Source organism: Eulemur rufifrons, chromosome 8, assembly GCF_041146395.1.
Source record: "Eulemur rufifrons isolate Redbay chromosome 8, OSU_ERuf_1, whole genome shotgun sequence".
Classification (NCBI taxonomy): domain Eukaryota; kingdom Metazoa; phylum Chordata; class Mammalia; order Primates; family Lemuridae; genus Eulemur; species Eulemur rufifrons.
Window position 1 is genome coordinate 22,628,694 of NC_090990.1, and position 17,881 is coordinate 22,646,574.

General features: G+C 44.5%; 1 protein-coding gene across 3 annotated transcripts in view; it reads left to right on the plus strand.

Moving 5' to 3' along the window:
* Positions 1–13,786, plus strand: part of AZIN2 (antizyme inhibitor 2) — a 38,930-nt gene extending 25,144 nt beyond the window's left edge. For all 3 annotated transcript variants that reach the window (XM_069477635.1, XM_069477637.1, XM_069477638.1), the window contains 2 exons: positions 10,443–10,657; positions 13,647–13,786. In XM_069477635.1, the coding sequence (XP_069333736.1) occupies positions 10,443–10,657; positions 13,647–13,785 (354 nt within the window). In that variant the 3' untranslated portion in view covers position 13,786. The remainder of the gene's footprint in view (positions 1–10,442; positions 10,658–13,646) is intronic.
* The last annotated feature ends 4,095 nt before the right edge of the window (positions 13,787–17,881 follow it).

The following is a 17,881-nucleotide window of genomic DNA, read 5'->3' on the forward strand; positions in this document are numbered from 1 at the left end:
CATAGCAAAGGAAACAGACAACAGAATGAAGAGACAACCTATGGAATGGGGGAAAATATTTGCAAACAATACATATGATAAGGTGTTAATATCCACAATATATAAGGAACTCAAACAACTCAACAGAAAGCAAAACAAATAATCCAATTAAAAATGGGCAAAGGACCCTGAATAGACACTTCTCCAAAGAAGACATACAACTAGCCAACAGGTATATGAAAAAATGCTTAATATCACTAATCATCAGGCAAATGCAAACTAAAACCACAGTGAGATATCACCTCACACCTGTTAGCATGGCCATTATCAAAAAGAGAAAAGGTAGCAAGTTGGCGAGGATGTGGAGAAAAGAGAAACCTTGTACACTGTTGGTGGGAATGTAAATTGGTGAAGCCATTATAGAAAACAGTATGGAGGTTCCTCAAAAAATTAAATATTGCACTACAATATGATCAGCAATCCCACTTCTGGGTATACATCCAAAGGAACTGGAATAAGTATATTGAAGAGATATCTGCACTCCCATGTTTACTGCAGCATTATTCACAATGGCCAAGATATGGAAGCAATCTAAGTGTCCATCAATAGATAAATGGTAAAGAAAATGTGGTATACATATACATATACACACACACATATACACTATGTTATACGTATATAGATTTTCTTTTTATATACATATATATGGAATACAAAGTGGAATACTATTTATCCTTTAAAAAGAGGAAATCCTATCATTTGCAATAACAGGATGAACCTGGAGGACTTTATGCTAAGTGAAATAAGCCAGGCACAGAAAGACAAATACTGCACGATCTCACTTATATGTAGAATCTAAAAAAGTCAAACTCATAGAAGCAGAGAGTAGAATGATGGCTGGAGGTGGAGAAGGGACATGGGGAGATGCTAGTCAAAGGGTACAAAGTTTCAGTTAGGATGAATAAGTTCATTGTACAGCATGGTGGCTATAGTTAATCATAATGTATTATATACTTGAAAACTGCTAAAAGAGAATATATTTTAAATGTTCTCTCCATAAAAATGATAAGGGAGATGATAAATGTTAATTAGCTTGATTTAATAATTTCTCTCTCTATAATATATAAACATTACATTGTACAGTATAAATATATATAATTTTTATTTGTCAATTATATTTTAATAAAGCTGGGAGAAAAATCAGGCAACATGATCATCCTCCCAAAATGTAGATCTGGTTAGTTCTTGTCTTAAAAATTCTTAAATAATGATTTCTAATCCTTTTTTATGTTTCCTTTGTCATACTATACATTAGTTTTATTTTTTCCAACTATTTCTAGTCTTATTCTGTTTTTTTTTTAATTGCCCCCCACTTTATTCAGCTGTTCTACATTATTCTGACAACAGCTTTGTGCTGTGCTTAGAAAGCTGTTAGTGATTTCCATTTCCAGCAATGTGGTAGACTAGATACTCCTAGCAGCCTCCCCACTAAAAACAAAGAAAAACATATCCCAAACTTATAAGAGAGCAAAGAATCTTCAGAGACCAAAACTTAAATGAAAGCAGGAATCTCTACTTCACTTAGAGTAGAAGTCAGTCTATTTTCAACTCAACAGCTACAGGGATCCTTTTAAAATATAAGTCAAATCATGTCTTTCCTTTACCCAGACTCTGCTCTGGCTTCTTCCTGTCTTACTCCAAATTAAAGCCAAAGTCCTTAGAGTGGCTTCCACGGTCCTATGTGATGTCCCTACTCCTTCTTTGACCTTATCCCTCACTACTGTCCCAGCCCCTTTGCTTACCCACTTCAGCCACATTGGCCTCGTTGCTGTTCTTTGAACTCACTCAGGCAATTTCCTGCCTTAGCACCTTTGCACTGGCTTTTCCTTCGCCTTGGATCATTTTTCCAGGTACCACACTGACTCGTTCCTTCACCCTCCTTAGGATTTTGCTCAAAGGTTACCTTTTCAGTGGGGCCTACCCTGACACCTTAGATTTTATTTAACACTACAACCAGTCCTTCCCCTTGCTCTGTTTTTTCTTTTTAAAATTTTTGTTTTTTAAAGACCTAATTTTTTTTAGAGCAGTTTTAGTTAGGTTCACAGCAAAATTGAAAGGAAGGTATAGAGATTTCCCATATGCCCCCCAGACCCCACATACACATAGCCTCCCCCATTCTGAACCTCCCCCACCAGAGTGGTTCATGTGTTACCACTGATGAACCTACATCGATACATCATAATCACCCAAAGGCCACAGTTTACAGTAGGGTTCACTCTTGGTGGTGTACATTCTATGGGTTTGGACACATGTATACACACATTCACCATTATAGTGTCATACAAAGTAGGTTCACTGCCCTAAAAATCCTCTGTGCTCTGCCTATTCATCCCTTCCCTCACCGCTACCCCCTACTCTGGAAACCACTAATATTTTTGCTATCTCCATAGTTTTGCCTTTTCTAGAATGTTATATAGTTGGAATCATACAATATGTAGCCTTTTCAGATTGGCTTCTTTCATTTGGTAATATGCATTTAAATGTCCTCCATGTCTTTTCATGACTTGATAGCTCATTTTGTTTTAGTGCTAAGTAATATTCCATTATCTGGATGTACAATAGTGTGTCCATTCACCTACTGAAGGACATCTTGGTTACTTCCAAGTTTTGACAATTATGAATAAAGCCACATACATCCATGTGCAGGTTTTTGTGTGACATATCTCCTTTGGATAAATACCAAGGAGTAGAATTGCTGGATCGTATGATAAGAGTATGTTTACTTTAAAAAAACAAAACAAAACTGTAAACTGTCTTCCAAACTGGCTCCAAAGTGGTGGGAATGCAAAAATTGTAATTTTGCATTCCCACCAACAATGAACGGGAGTTCCTGTTGCTCCACATCCTCACCAGCATTTGGCGTTATCAGTGTTCCTGGATTTGGGCCATTCTAATAGATGTGTAGTAGCATTTGATTGTTGCTTTAATAATTTACAGGTCCCTGATGACATATGATGTGGAACATCTTTTCAAATTCTTATTTACCATCTGTATGTATCTTTGGATGAAGTGTATGTTAAGTTCTTTGGCCTATTTATAATTTGGGTTGTTTTCCTATTGCTGAGTCTTAAGAATTCTTTGTGTATTTTGGTAACAGTTCTTTATCAGATGTATCTTTTGCAAATATCTTTCTCCCAGTCTGTGGCTTGTCTTATTCTCTTGATATTGTCTTTTGCAGAGCAGAAGTTTTTAATTTTAATGAAGTCCAGCTCATCAATTCTTTCTTTTATGGATCTTGCCTTTGGTGTTGTATGTTTTTTCTTTTTTTCAGTAGAATTTATTATCTTCTGACATACTGTATAATTTACTTCTTTATTTTGTTGTTTGTCTTCCCCCTACTAGACTGTAAACCCCATGAGGACAAGGATCTTTGTCTATTTTGTTCACTAGTGTATCTCAAGCACATAAAACAGTGACTATTCAAATATGTGTTAAGTGACAATCTAACTTTGAAACTGGGTCTCTTTTTGGGGGTGTATGCTGAATTCCTGTAGCACTGATCTTCAGTTTTGATATCTGTGTGTGGGTTCCTAGGGCCTAGTCAAGATGGAGAATCCAATAGGATAACCTCAAATAAAGCTGGAAACCCCCCAAAAAGTGCATCCTTAGTGTAAGGGACAACTATTCAATAGGAAAAAAACCTCCCATCCTACAGAGGACAGCAAGAAAACCTGTCTGTTTTGACCTTGGTAGTAGTTGGAACAGAGCAAAAATTGAGATTCTGCAACCACAAGCTAGCCTTCTCCTGGGTTTGTAGCCCAAATTCACACTAACTATGTGGTCTGAAAAACCTCAAGCCTAGAATTAATTTCATCTGGCAAAACAAACAGATTCCTCTGAAAGAGGAATCTTCAACCTAGGCTTTTAAGAATTCTCACAGATAAGATGTCAAGGTCTATGAGCTCACAGTCAAAAATCACAAAACACAAAGAAACAAATCACCATGAGGTAGAACCACAGAAACAATGGACAGCAGAATCAGACCAGCCATTACTTTATGTATTGGACTTATTAGATGCTTAAAAATTTTTTAATACAGTTTAAAGAAATAAGAGATTGAAAATACGACCAAAGAGAAAGTGAACATAAAAATATGATCTGGAAGATTTTAAAAAGGACTAAATTGGCCAGGTGCAGTGGCTCATGCCTATAATCACAGGAAGTCACGAGGCTGAAGCAGGAGGATCACTTGAGGCCAGGAGTTCAAGATCAGCCTGGGCAACATAGCAAGACCCCATCTCTAATAATAATAATATAATAAAAAAGACTAAATAGAACTTCCAGAAATGAAAAAATATGAAAATTGAAATTATGGACAGAGTAAGCAGCATATTAGAAACAACAGAAGAGAGAATTAGAGAATGGGAAGATAGAGCTGAAGAAAGTATCCAAATATAGAACAAGGAGACAAAAAGATACAAAATAGGAAAGCTAAGAAAGTGGTGGATAGAGTGAGAAAGCACACTGTCCAATCATAGCCTCAGGAAGAGATCATATCAGGATACAGAAACCACACTAGTAATTTGAACAGAGAAATCTTAATATAAAGAATTGTTAACTTTAAAGGTGGTTAATTACTAAAGGGGGTAAACGCAGCTACCACCTCTGGTTGGGAACAAAGAAAGAACTTAGAAACTTATAGGAGTTTCCTCCCTCCAAGGCTGATATTGAAACCTTGGCTGTGGTGTCAGCCTACCAGTGGCAAAGAAATGTGTCAGAGTGTGCCTAGTGTGACTGAATCACAGGAGCAACCTCCTGCTGAGTGGAGGAGAAACTTGCTAGAAGGTTCAGGCCAAGGCTGAACTGTGAGGGCCACTAGGGTGCATGCTATAATACTATACTAGCTGAGCAACTATAGGCAAGTGACTTAATCTCTCTGAGGTTCATTTTTCTAGCTTCTGCATTTGGAAAACGAGAGGGCTTAATTTTAATTACTAAGGTTGCTTTTGGTTCTGAAATGAGGCCACTCTAACTTCCATGAAGTTAGAGTTGGCTCCTTATTTAAAATAGTCTCTCTTCATTGTGGGGTTTTGTTTTGATTTGTCTGAAGTTTTAATCAAGAATAAATGCTACAGGCTATTGAATGCCCTGTTGACATGTATGGTACAATGTAAATGTCTAGAGTAACCACTAAAAGAATAGAAGTAGATAATATAACTTCCAACATAGAGGGTAATTAAAATTGTTTAGTTTTGATGCCAGTATAAAAAAATAGATCAGTGAAACATAGTTGAGGCAGTCATGAACTGGGAGAAATATTGAAACACATATATAATTGATAAGGGATGAGTATACAGAATATATGAAGAATTCTTAAATAAGAAATAAGCACAAATAAGAATCTTAAGAAAATAAGGAAAAAAGCAACTCAAAAGAAATATGGGCAAAAGACTTTACCAGGCAGTTCACAGAAGAGGAAAGCCAAATAGAAAATGAGAAGGTGCTCACTGGTAATCAAGGAAATGCAAATTAAAAATGAAAACAAGATACTATTTTATACCAACTAGATTAGAAAAAAATTAAAAGGATGACAATGCCAAGTGTTGGAGGATTTGATGTGGTTGGATCTGGTATATCTACTTTGGGAAACAAGTAGGCATTATTTAGATAAATTTAAACACAATGTATGCCCTACCTTCTAGCAAGTTCCCAGGTCTATATTGTAAAGAAACTCTTGGCACATGTGTTTGAGGAGTATATCAGAACATTCACAGGAGCAATCTTTATAAAAAACACTGGAAATATAAAACACTGGAAACACCTTAATGTTTGTTGGCAGGGTAATATAGATAAATAAATTACAGTGTATTACATACAATGAATTCTATACAGCCTATTGTGAACTATGGCTATGTGCTTTAATTCAATTAATCTTTGGAATGTAAGATTCAACAACAAAAAAGAAAGTTGCAGAGATCACATACTCTATGATTTCATTTATATAATTTTAAAAATGTGCAAAACTAAACAATGTATTATTTAGGGTTAGTTACACTCATGGAAAACAAAGGTAAGAGAATGATGAACACAAAATTGAAGATAGTGGTTACTTCTAAAGAGGTTGGGCGAGGGGAATGTCTTGGGGTGGGCCATACAGGGGTTTCAAAGATAACAGAAATTTTATATTTCTTTAGCTGGGTGGTAGGTACACAGATATTCAATCTGTTCATTAAATTACAGAGAACTCTCTTTTTTGCTTTACTAAGATTTGCCAGCCAGGAGAGGGTGGAGCTCATATATTTTAGTTCCCTCATTAAGGTTTTGTTATTTTCTTTGAGTAAGTATTATTGTGACCCAAGCATCCCCAAGAATTTAACTTAATGCTTTTATTACTATTGTGAGTAGAAATTTTTCCCTTTCTTTTTGAGCTGAGACGCTGCCTTTCATGCTAAAACTCATTGATTTCCTCTATTAACTATGCCTATCCCTTTGGATTTTCCAGGTGGGCAAATGTTATCTGCAATGTAATATTTTATTTTTTCATTTTCTATATACTATATCTTTTGTTTCTTTTTTTCTGATAGCTATTGCTAGCATTTCTCATGATATATAAAATAGGAATGATGACACAAAGCTTCATACTTGGAGTCAGAACACATGGGTTTGAGCCCTGGCTCTGCCATATCGTAGCTAAGTAACCTCAGGCAATTTCCTTAATCTCTCTGAGCCTTGTTTCTCTAGTTTCTTCATTTGGAAAATGAGAGGACTTTAATAACTAAGGTTGCTCTGGTTCTGAAATGAGGCCATTTTAGTGTATTGCCATGAAGTTAGAGTTGGCTCCTTATTTAAAAGTCTCTCTCCATTGCAGAGTTTTGTTTTGGCTATTGAATGCCATGTCTACATACATTGGGAAAATTAAATTTGAGGCCGGGCGCGGTGGCTCACGCCTGTAATCCTAGCACTCTGGGAGGCCGAGGTGGGCGGATCGTTTGAGCTCAGGAGTTCGAGACCAGGCTGAGCAAGAGCGAGACCCCATCTCTACTAAAAATAGAAAGAGATTATATGGACAGCTAAAAACATATATAGAAAAATTAGCCGGGCATGGTGGTGCATGCCTGTAGTCCCAGCTACTCGGGAGGCTGAGGCAGGAGGATAGCTTGAGCTCAGGAGTTTGAGGTTGCTGTGAGCTAGGCTGACGCCACAGCACTCTAGCTGGGGCAAAAAGATTGAGACTTTGTCTCCAAAAAAAAAAAAAAAAAGAAAATTAAATTTGAATTGTAGATCTATATTTTCCATACTATGAAGCCAGTGATCGACTTTGTTCCTGTTATCTCCGCCTTTCATTTTAGAGATAAATTAATCACTAAAGATGATTCTTTGAATATAAGTATGGATTTGCTTAGCTAAGATTTCATGTCAGATTTTTTTTTTTTGGAGACAAAGTCTCAATCTTTTTGCCCCAGCTAGAGTGCTGTGGCGTCAGCCTAGCTCACAGCAACCTCAAACTCCTGAGCTCAAGCTATCCTCCTGCCTCAGCCTCCCGAGTAGCTGGGACTACAGGCATGCACCACCATGCCCGGCTAATTTTTCTATATATGTTTTTAGCTGTCCATATAATCTCTTTCTATTTTTAGTAGAGACGGGGTCTCGCTCTTGCTCAGGCTGGTCTCGAACTCCTGAGCTCAAACAATCCGCCCGCCTCGGCCTCCCAGAGTGCTAGGATTACAGGCGTGAGCCACGGCGCCCGGCCTTGTGTCAGATTTTTGCTTTATGTTTACAAGTGAGATTTTGAGGGGTGCCCCCCATTTTTGAGTATTGCCCTTGTTCATTTAATTTTTTCTTTCAAAATATTTTTATGTAAATATATTTATGTAGTATAGGAATCTATTCTTGAAAAGTTGGGGAATTATTTAGGAACTTCACCAGGGCCATGTGCCTTTTTCACTGTCTGATCTTATTTCTCTTGTGCATCTGCTTATATATTGGGCCTCTTTGAGGAAGGCAGCCGGGTGCAGCCGAGAGGCCCCTGGTCTGGAACTGCTCAGAGTTCAACTACTAACTCCCTCCAGAACCTGGGGCAGGTCCCCTCCCTTCCCTGAGTTTTCTCATCTGTAAAATGGGAATTCCAGCTGTGCCACCTGCCTCCCAGATGAGATGTGAAGTAGTGGTGGAATGCTTTGTAAAATAGGAATCTCCTGCCATCTCTCACAGAGGGGTCTAGTGGCTGGCAGACTGGGCATCTCAGATTTTTACAGATGCTTGTCCATTTCCACTCAGTTATCAGACTTGTAAACAGAAGTGAGATTTACAAGCTTGTGGCCACGTGCTTTAGGAATATTTTGCAGATTCCTTTTTTTTTAAGTAAAAGAGTGGCTTTGCATTATTTCCCGTGAAGTTTTAAAATCTTTTTTCCATCTAATTTTTACTTACACCGCTCATAAGAAGTGAGAGAATGCTAACTTTTTATAACCCAAGGGTACCTTTTCTCTTTACTATGGACGAACTTCACAACTTATTTTATCAAAGATGCCTGTGGCTACATTTATAGAGCATCTCCCCACCCCATCTTAAAAAGTTAGCTTTTTTAATGATTGGAGTTAAGAGAAATAATTCATAGTGATTGAAATTAATTGTACTAATTAACAAAAAGCTTGTGAACAAGAATGTTAAGTTATATGAACAAGTACATATTTATTTGTCTCCCCTTCCTGAGAACAGGAGCATTATGAGCACAGGAACTTTGTATTTTTTGTGGTTCACTGTGGCATCTCCAGCTCCTAGATAAGAGCCTGGCACATAGTAGGTACTCACTAAGTACCTATTGAATGAATGAATTCATAAATATAGGATAGTTCTCATTCTTGATTTAAATAACCTGTGCATATTTTCTTTATTAATGGGACTAATAGCTTATTAATTTCTTGTCAAATATATGAATACTGTTTCTGTTTATGAAACTGTGACTTTGCTTTCTAAATTTTCCTCATTCCTGCCCTTGGCTAAGGTACTGAAATGCCTTCCCTTTTGTCTCCATTGGCCTTCTTCACGGCCTCCTTCTATGCTTATTGGATGGTTTTTTAATCATATTGTTTTCTTTCTTTCTTTCTCTTTCTCATCACTCATATATACCCCATTCATTAATTCATTTCTTTTAAAAAATATTATTCAAATAAGAACCTACTATATGCCAGACTACTAGGAGGAGGAGATGGGGATGAATAAGACTACAGGGCCCCTGGGGTCATGGAGTTTATAGTCTGATGGGGAAGACAGGCCTGAGAAGGTAGTTCACAAATATTCAATTATGAATTAGAGCCAATGCTATGCAGGCAAAGGTTGGTGAGCATGGAGCTTTAGAAAAGCCTTCCCATTTCAGCTGGAATCAAAGGAAAAATAGGAGCTGGCAGACATGGGGCCTCAGGGAACAGTGTGGGGGAAGACCGGAGGTTGGGGAGGGAAGTAGGGTTTACCTGGGGGAGCCCAGAGCAACCGGAGTAACTGGAACACAGTGAGCTCAGTGGAAGGTGGAACCAGGGGCCGTGAAGGGCAGAGTCAGGATCCATCTTTCAGTCGTGACTCCTCCTCCAGGACCTGCCTTGTCCACAAATGGTCTGTTACAGATTTCTTTCCTGGATTTGCAGTTATTTAAGAAAACAATTTAAAAATGTGTGCCATTGGCAGTTGTGTCTTTGGGCAAGTCACTTAACCTCTCAGAGCCTCAGTTTCCTTGAAATGGGAATAATCATGCTTACCCCATGGGGTCCAATGTGACCTCTGACAGGCCACCCAGTGACTGTTCGCTGGAGGCCTGTCTTCCTCACCAGACTGAGAGCCCACGTGAGGGTGGCTCTAACCCACCTGTGTACTTTTGGCTCCTGTTACTGGGCCTGACATGGAATGAGGACATTCGGGAGGCCTTCATAGAAGGGGGAACCCCAGGGCTGGGCCCAGAAGACAGGCTGGATTTGAGGGTGGGGGACGGACTGTGGAGGTACAGGCACACTGAGGTCTGGAAAGAGGCCAGTGAAGACTGAAGTACAGAGATGGTAACAACAATAATCACAATAGTAACAGTAACAATGATGCTAACTTACTGAACCCTTGCCATGTGCCACTAAATGCTCTACATATACTAACTCGTTTGTTTTCTCAGTACCCCTATGAGGTAGGTACTATTATTGCCCCCACTTTACGCGTGAGCAAGCGGAAGCATGGCGAGATTAGGTATTTTGCCCAAGATCACACAGCTAGCAAGTGTTGGAACCTGGATTTAAGACCTCTGTGGCTTCAGAGTGTAAGAGACAACAAATGCAGAGAAGTGAGGAGGGCCTTAACTGCCAGGCTAGGAGGCCATCAGTTTTCATCCTATTGGCTATGGGAGTCATGGAAGGCTTTTGAGGGAGGGAGTGCTAAGGCTGTGTTATGCCCAGGAGAGCTGACGTGGCCACTCCTTTTTCCTACAGAAATCATCCACAGAGCAGCCGCTATACAGCAGCAGCCTGTGGGGCCCGGTGGCTGACGGCTGTGACTGTGTGGCTGAGGGGCTGTGGCTGCCGCAACTACAAGTAGGGGACTGGCTGGTCTTTGACAACATGGGCGCCTACACCGTGGGCACAGGTTCCCTCCTCGGGGGGACCCGGGCCTGCCGCATCACCTATGCCATGTCCCGGGTGGCCTGGTAAGGGGGCTTTGCAGGGAAATGTGGGGGGGTGGGGGGAGCTGGGCGGAAGCAACAAGGGAAACCCGAGGTTTGAGACTCTGCCTCCATGTAATCCAATTTGATAAGCAGCTCTTGAGGAAGTGGGAGTCAGTCAGCACACAGGAGGTAGGAAGGGGTGGGCAGGGGCTTCCTGGCAGAAGGAACACAGAGCAATGGATTGTGTTCAAGGCACTCCCACGAGTTGTGTAGGAGGCAGGGCTAGATCTGTGAAGGCCCTGAAGGCCAAGTGAAGGACTTAGAGAGCAGAGGGAAGCATGGACCAGTTTGGAGCAGGGGAGTAACATGATCTGATTTGCACTTTGGAAAGACCATCCTAGCTACTGTGTGGATTAAGGGAAGACACAGGCAGATGCAGACAGAGCTGACCGGTCAGGTGGCTGCTCTGGGAAAGACTTGGTCTGCCTGCTTGCTGAGCCTCGGTCTCCCCATCTAGAATATGGGTGTAACAGCAGCCCTGCCTGCCTCAGCAGGCTAGGGCTGGCACCCAGTTAGGCAAGAGATGTGTAAGATAGGGAGAGGGTCACGTTTGTTGAACCCTGACATCAGACTTTACACTAGGCATTTTAGGATTATTTCCTTTCACCCACACAAAACTCTATGGGGATCAGTATTATCACCAAAAAAGAGGTCACTCTTCTGAGGTCACACAGCTGGTCAGTGGTGAAGGGCCCCCTTTGGGGGAGAGGAGAGGGCTGCAGAAAGCAAGGATGTTATGCTGGGCCCTGAGGAGCCAGCTAGCCCGTGTCCCGAGGGACATGCTGGGTGCTTGAGGGCCCCCAGGAACAATGTCACCAAGCCCCAGACTTGATGGGGCATCAAGTAGGCTGATAGAGCCATTTTGCCATCAGGGGTGTTTTGACGAGGCCTGAAAAACAAACTTAAAAAACAATCTCCATGCAGACTTCCTTATCCCATCCCTGGCTCTGTCATCAGCAAGCACAGCTGTGCTCACTCCTAGGCACAAGAAATTCTGATGTGTAGAAATGGACATGTCAAGACATTTCCCATGTCAAAGATGCCTCATGAAAATGTTCTGCTTTAGTGCCTGGCTCTGTGCAAGGTCCTGATAGGCACAGGAGCATCGGAGACAGCATGGTGGGCCAGGTGCAGACTTGCACACAGACACCAGCAGAGTGAAAAGGCCACTGGGGAGGGAGGGAGAGTGAACTGGGGAGGGACAGGCAGGGCAGCTCCTCAGGAAGTACTGCCTCACCAGCAAGGAGTCAGCAGGCACAGGAGGGCCACGCAGGCTGAGAGGACAGTGGTCTGGCCGAGAGGAGAATCGGTTGGTTCAAAGAACTGCAAATAGCTCTATGTGCAAGGAGTGGCACGTGGGGAAGACTGGCTCCAGAAGGATATTGGAGGTCCCGACTGGACATGAAGTTGAGGCAGGTGGGAGGCACTGAGGTGTTTTAAGAAACTGGATCAACCCATTTTTAAGGATAAGGAGACAGAGGCTCAGCTAGAGGGTACTTGGCCCAGAGATCCTCCCACAAGAAGAGACCAGCCTGGCTGGGCTCTGTACAAAGATCTGACTACTGATTTACTGTTGACTTGTTCACAGCAGCAAAGAGGGGGGCCTTCCTGCAGGCAGGGGGGGAGCGTGGGGGGGGGGTGGGGGGACTGGAATGCCCTGGAGCAATGGAGGGAGTGGAAGGAGCAGCTGGATAGAAGAGGGAGCGTCCTGAGGTGAAACAGATCCCTGCGAAAGTAAAGGACAAGCTGGCATGGCCCCCCCAGGCCTCTGGACACTGGACCCAGTGCTCTTTCCCCAACGTCTCGCCCAGTGTCCCCCCTAGTCCCAGAGCTGGCCTGCTGCGGGGCACAAGCAGTGAGCAGCTCAGATGTATTCCCTGCCCTGCTGTGGTTGAAGGAACTTCAGGGTGCAGATACTGAATCATTATCATTACCAAGAAGAGGTACATTGTGCATTTGACTCTGCTGTGTCCTGACTTCCCTGAGATTGTCATGGAAACCGAGGCCTGAAGACTGAGGAAGAATTAGGCAGGTGAGGGTTGATGACACAGGCAGAGAGACAAGCACAGGCACAGGCCCGGGATGGGATGTGGACGGCCGTTGTGGATGGCACCCAGCTGGTATGGGGTGGTGCGGGTGAGTGCGGCTGGGAGTGTGGTGGGAGAGACGGGCAGGGCTGGGTCTCGCAGGGCCTGAGGGTGGAGGGAAGCTGCTGGCAGCTCAAGAGCAGGGATTTGCCTTTTGGAAAGATGAACCTGGGCCAGTGCTGAGAACTCTCTGGAAGGGGCAAGAGTGTATCGGGGAGACCGAGCGGTCATGGCTAGAGATGGTGTCGTCCGTGGGAATGGAGACAAGGGGGTACTGTAAGGAGCTGGGCTTGGCAGGGCCTGACTGGGTGTGGGAACGAGATTCCCAGCTGTGGTGAGAGCAGCTGCTCTGATGGTGCGGCCATTTATCAACATCGGTAAGTAGGAGGAGAAACAGTTTGTGGGACTGTTTGTGGGGGCAGAACATGATTTTTTTGAAGTCCTAAGCCTGGAGTAGGAAGAATGTGGGCTTTGGAGTGAGTTGGGTTCTATCCTAGTTCTACCACCACTAGGGGTGTGATCATGGGTGGGACACTTCTAAGTCTCAGTTTGCTCATCGGTGAAATGGGGCTGATAATGCCTCCCTCATAGGGTTGTTGGGAGGATATGATTAGATAATATAAGCAAAGTGCCTAGTAGGATGTCTGCTCAAAAAAATAGTAAGTGCTCAAAAAATGTGGGTTCCTTTTCCTTGGGGGATGGGGACCACAAGGGAGGAGGGAGCTGTGGGGGAGGGGGTCAGCAGGCCTGCCCCTGCCCCTTCCTCAGCTGGGCCCAGGCTCAGGTGAGAGCCCTGTGCCTGATGGGGCCAGTCCAGGGGCCATCAGGGACCCCAGGCCTCTGGGACCCGTGCCGGCCATCTCCAGCACCCCTCTCTCCCCCAGGGAAGCGCTGCGAGGGCAGCTGCTGCCTGCAGAACAGGACGAGGACGGCGAGGGTGTGTGCAAGCCTCTGTCCTGTGGCTGGGAGATCACAGACACCCTGTGCGTGGGCCCTGTCTTCACTCCGGCGAGCATCATGTGAGCGGGCCCCGTCCCCCCATGGAGAACCCCAGCGGGGCCGCACAGATGCCTCTGGGAGAGGTGGGGGAGACGGCAGCAAGGGCACCCTCTGGCCAGGACTCTGGTGCCTGCTCTGCCGCTCCCACGCTCCACCTGTAGTGTTTCTGCCCTGTAAATAGGACCAGTCTTACACTCGCTGTAGTTCAAGTATGCAACATAAATCCTGTCCCTTCCAGCCGTGTCTGCCTCCTCTGCAGCGCAAGGGCCCTGGCCAGCCAGGTGTGGGGGTGTTCTTGGGGTCTCCCTCTGTCTCCTTCCCACGTTTGTAAATATGAAGCAAATAAATATTTAGGTTTTTTAATACTCCAGCGGAATCCAGCAGTTCCATTCACAAAGCAGCCTGGGCTCGGCCTGGGGTGAGACTTCCCCATGCTGCACGGATGAGCCCACGCCCTCCACCTCAGTCCTGACTGTGCTCCCAAGTCCAGCCGCAGTGTGGGCCTCCTCCACCAGCACCCACCTGCTCAGACCCATCTCTCCTCCCCATGGGCCCCCAGGCCTGGTGCCACAAGGAAAGGGGGTCTGTCGGGGTTGAGGTGGGCAGTCAGAGTTGCCTCCCTTCATGCAGCTCATGATTGGTGAGTGGCCTCCGTGTGAATCCAACACCCAGTCCAAGGCCTGGCCCAAAGGAGGGGCAACTGAATACTTGATACAGGTGTGGAAATTCACACCAAAGAGAAAGAGCCAAGAGAGGGTTGTCCAGGAGGTTTTGAGTAGACCCTGTGGCCCTTGCTGTCCTTCAGGTTGGCCAGGCAGTAAGAGTAACATGAACACATGGTCATCTGTTTTGCTTATATGGGCAGTAACCATTAGAACAGGGTTGGCCACAGAGTACTGCTAGGTCCAGTGCTGACAACCCTGATGTCCCCTCAGATGGCAGTGCTTATCAGGACAAAGGCTCCGTCACACTGCCAGGGTCCCCAGCTATGCACCTGTGGTGTGTGAGCTGCTAAGCAAAGGAGTTCTGATTTTAGAGTTTCCCCAGCTGCTGCAGGGGACCCTAAAGATTTTTCTTCTGCAATTAAAAAATTTGAGATATAATTCACACACTATAAAATTTGCACTTTTAAAGTATAGAGGTCAATGGCCTTTAGTATATTCATAGAGTTGTACAACCGTCAATTCTAGAACATATTCACCACCCCAGAAAGAAACTCTACACCTGTTGGCAGTCACTTTCCATTTTGCCTTTCCCCCAGCCCCTGGCAACACTAATCTATTTTCTATCTCTATGGATGTGCTTATTCTGGATATTTCATTGTGATGGCTTTTATATCTTCACTTGGGCTTCTCTATGGGCCAGCCTGGACATCCTGCTTCAGTATCTCAGCCAGGCCTGGGACCTGCTCGTGGCTTTGAGGTCATCCAATGAGCAATGTGCCATGTGTTTAGGAGTGAACTTGGTGCGTGCCCAAAGCTGGGGTGTCTCCCTTTTCGAGGCTGGGCCTAGTTTCTGACACTTTGACAATAAATAGGCTGAAAGCTCAAGACATTGAGACTCAGAGCAATCAGAAAGGGTTGCTCTACTGCCCCTGTGTGATCCACCAAAGCCATGTTTTACAGTTACTGCCACGTGGTCTCAGCTCTCTGTCTATCAGACTATTTCTGAGATTACTTCCATTTCAGATCTCCAAGCAGATCTGGACTCGCTCACACTTTTTTTTTTTTTTTTTTTTTGAGGAGGGGGGACAAACAGGCTTTTTTGATGGAGCTGTGCACCTGCTACCAAAGGTGTGGGAGCCCCGGGGAGACACAGCTGGCCACACTGAGACCCAGATGTAACTCATTCCCTCATCTGAGGCAGGTTCACGGTGGGGGAGATGGCGGGGGGAACGACACCGTTTTTCACTGCTTTGGAAGTGACAGTAGCTGGCATGGAGTCTGAACAAATTTCTCCCTGGAGCCTTTCCAGAGTTTCATGTTCCATTTGTGGTGAGAATGTGAAATTTCACAGAAAGATATACACAGAACTAGATGTCACTTACTTGAGAATAATAGTTAACAGTCTTCTCTTTTCAGTTTTTGTTTTTGTTTCTTATTTCCATCTTTTCCTAAAGAGAAAGAAGAAGAAAAGCATTAAATATGGTGAATGTTAAGGAGCTTTAGGTCTTTACAGGGGAATCGACCCTGGCTGCACAGGCACAGCCTCCTCCGAGCTCCTCCCTAAGCAATCCACTGGCACTGGCCCCTCACAGACCCATCCTGCCCTGGAACCTCACCTGAGAGACATCCTCCTCCCAACCTCCAGCCCCCCAACACACCTGTACCTCCCAAAACTCCTCCTGTGTGCTCATTCACTTTTTCTCTCTTTCACTCCTTCCTGGAGGTTATCAAGTCTGCCACTGCCCCAGACTGAGTGTCCATTCTCTCCCACTCAGGGCCACCCCCCCATCTTTCCCCTTCCCCTCCACTCAGCTGCCAGATGCTGTCACTCTTGTGATTTCACTGCAACAAGAATGAAATTGAAAGTCCTTACCCAACCACCTCTCTGACTCCCACTCCTCCCTCTCACTCAGTGTGGATGCTGGCCACAGTGGCCTCCTCTCTGTTCCTCAGACACTCCACTGCTGGACCTGCATTTACCATCCCCTCTCTCTAGAATGATCTTCCTGGGTTATCTGTGGGGCTCGCTCACTTCATTCAGGTTCTGCTCAAATGTTTTCTTTAATCCTAGTGCTCTGGGAGGCTGAGGCAGGAGGATCGCTTGAGGTCAGGAGTTCCGAGACCAGCCTAAGAGTGAGACCCCATCTCTACTAAAAATAGAAAAATCAGCCGGGCGTTGTGCATGTGCCTGTAGTCCCAGCTACTCCAGAGGCTGAGGCAGGAGGATCACTTGAACCCAGAAGTTTTAGGCTGCAGTGAGCAATGATTGTGCCACTGCACTCCAGCGTGGGCAAAAGAGCAGGGACCAGTCTCAAAAAAAGAAGATTGTGAATGCAGGAATGAATCTTTCAGGCTCAGCTTGGGCGTCTGTTCCTTTTCTCTTACTTTCTATGCCTTTATGCCTTGGTTAGGTATTGCTCCTCTGGGGTTTCGTCCATCCTCCTCTGTGCTTTCATGCATCTGGTATTTACCCCTATTAAAAAAATTACTGATGGCAATATACTGTAAATTTTTCTATCTACAAACTTGTCTTTCTGCCTATCTAATCCTGTTAATCCCACGAAGACAAGAGTGTTTTTCCTACTCACTAGCGTGATTTAGAGCCTGGGTCTGTGCTTGGCACAGAGTAGGTACTTAGTGTCTTTTGCATAAACTAGGCTTTGAAGGTGGGGGTGGGGGGCCATCTGGCCCCTTCTCTGCTCCTGAATAGGCCTAGATCCTGCAGTAGGGAAAACACTCATTGGAATGAGCTGGGGGCCTTGAAAATAACCTCAGGGTTGCACTTGGGAAACACTAGTGAGTCCTAGGCGGGGAGGCATATAGGCATACAGGACGCCTCAAGAGCTCTTTCTGCTCTTCCACTCAGCTAGGTGACTTTGGAGTCGGATCGCTAGATAAAATACAGGGCACCCAGTTAAATTTGAATTCAGATAAACGAGTAATTTTTTAGCATACGTATGTCCCATGCAATATCGCAGACATTCTTAAACTCAAACGTTACTCATTATTTATCTGAAATTCAACTTTAACTGGGCATCCTGCATTTATATTTGCTAAATCCAGCAACCCTATTCTGGCAAGTGCCTGTAGGCTGGACGTCCCTCTCTGGGTTTCATTTTTCCCATCTGTGGAATGAGGATATTTCTGTGAGACTTGCCTCGGGGATTCCTCAGGCAGAGCAACCCCCACCAAAGGGTCGTTCTTCCGCTTTGAGGAGTCATGTGAGAAGCGCGCTGGTCTGGGGTTGTTTCTCGCTGAGTGAATACGAGAAGCCCCTTCCTCTGGGGGCCTCGGTTTCCTCATCCGAGCAAATGAGACCGTCAGAGGTGGAAACCACACTCTTAACCACCGCTTGGCGGAACTGCAATACCCCAGCTCCCAGCCTCTGGAATCCCTTACCACAGCCGCTTGTCTTTTAGGCAGCGGACTTCCGGTAGCGGGACGTCACTTCCATA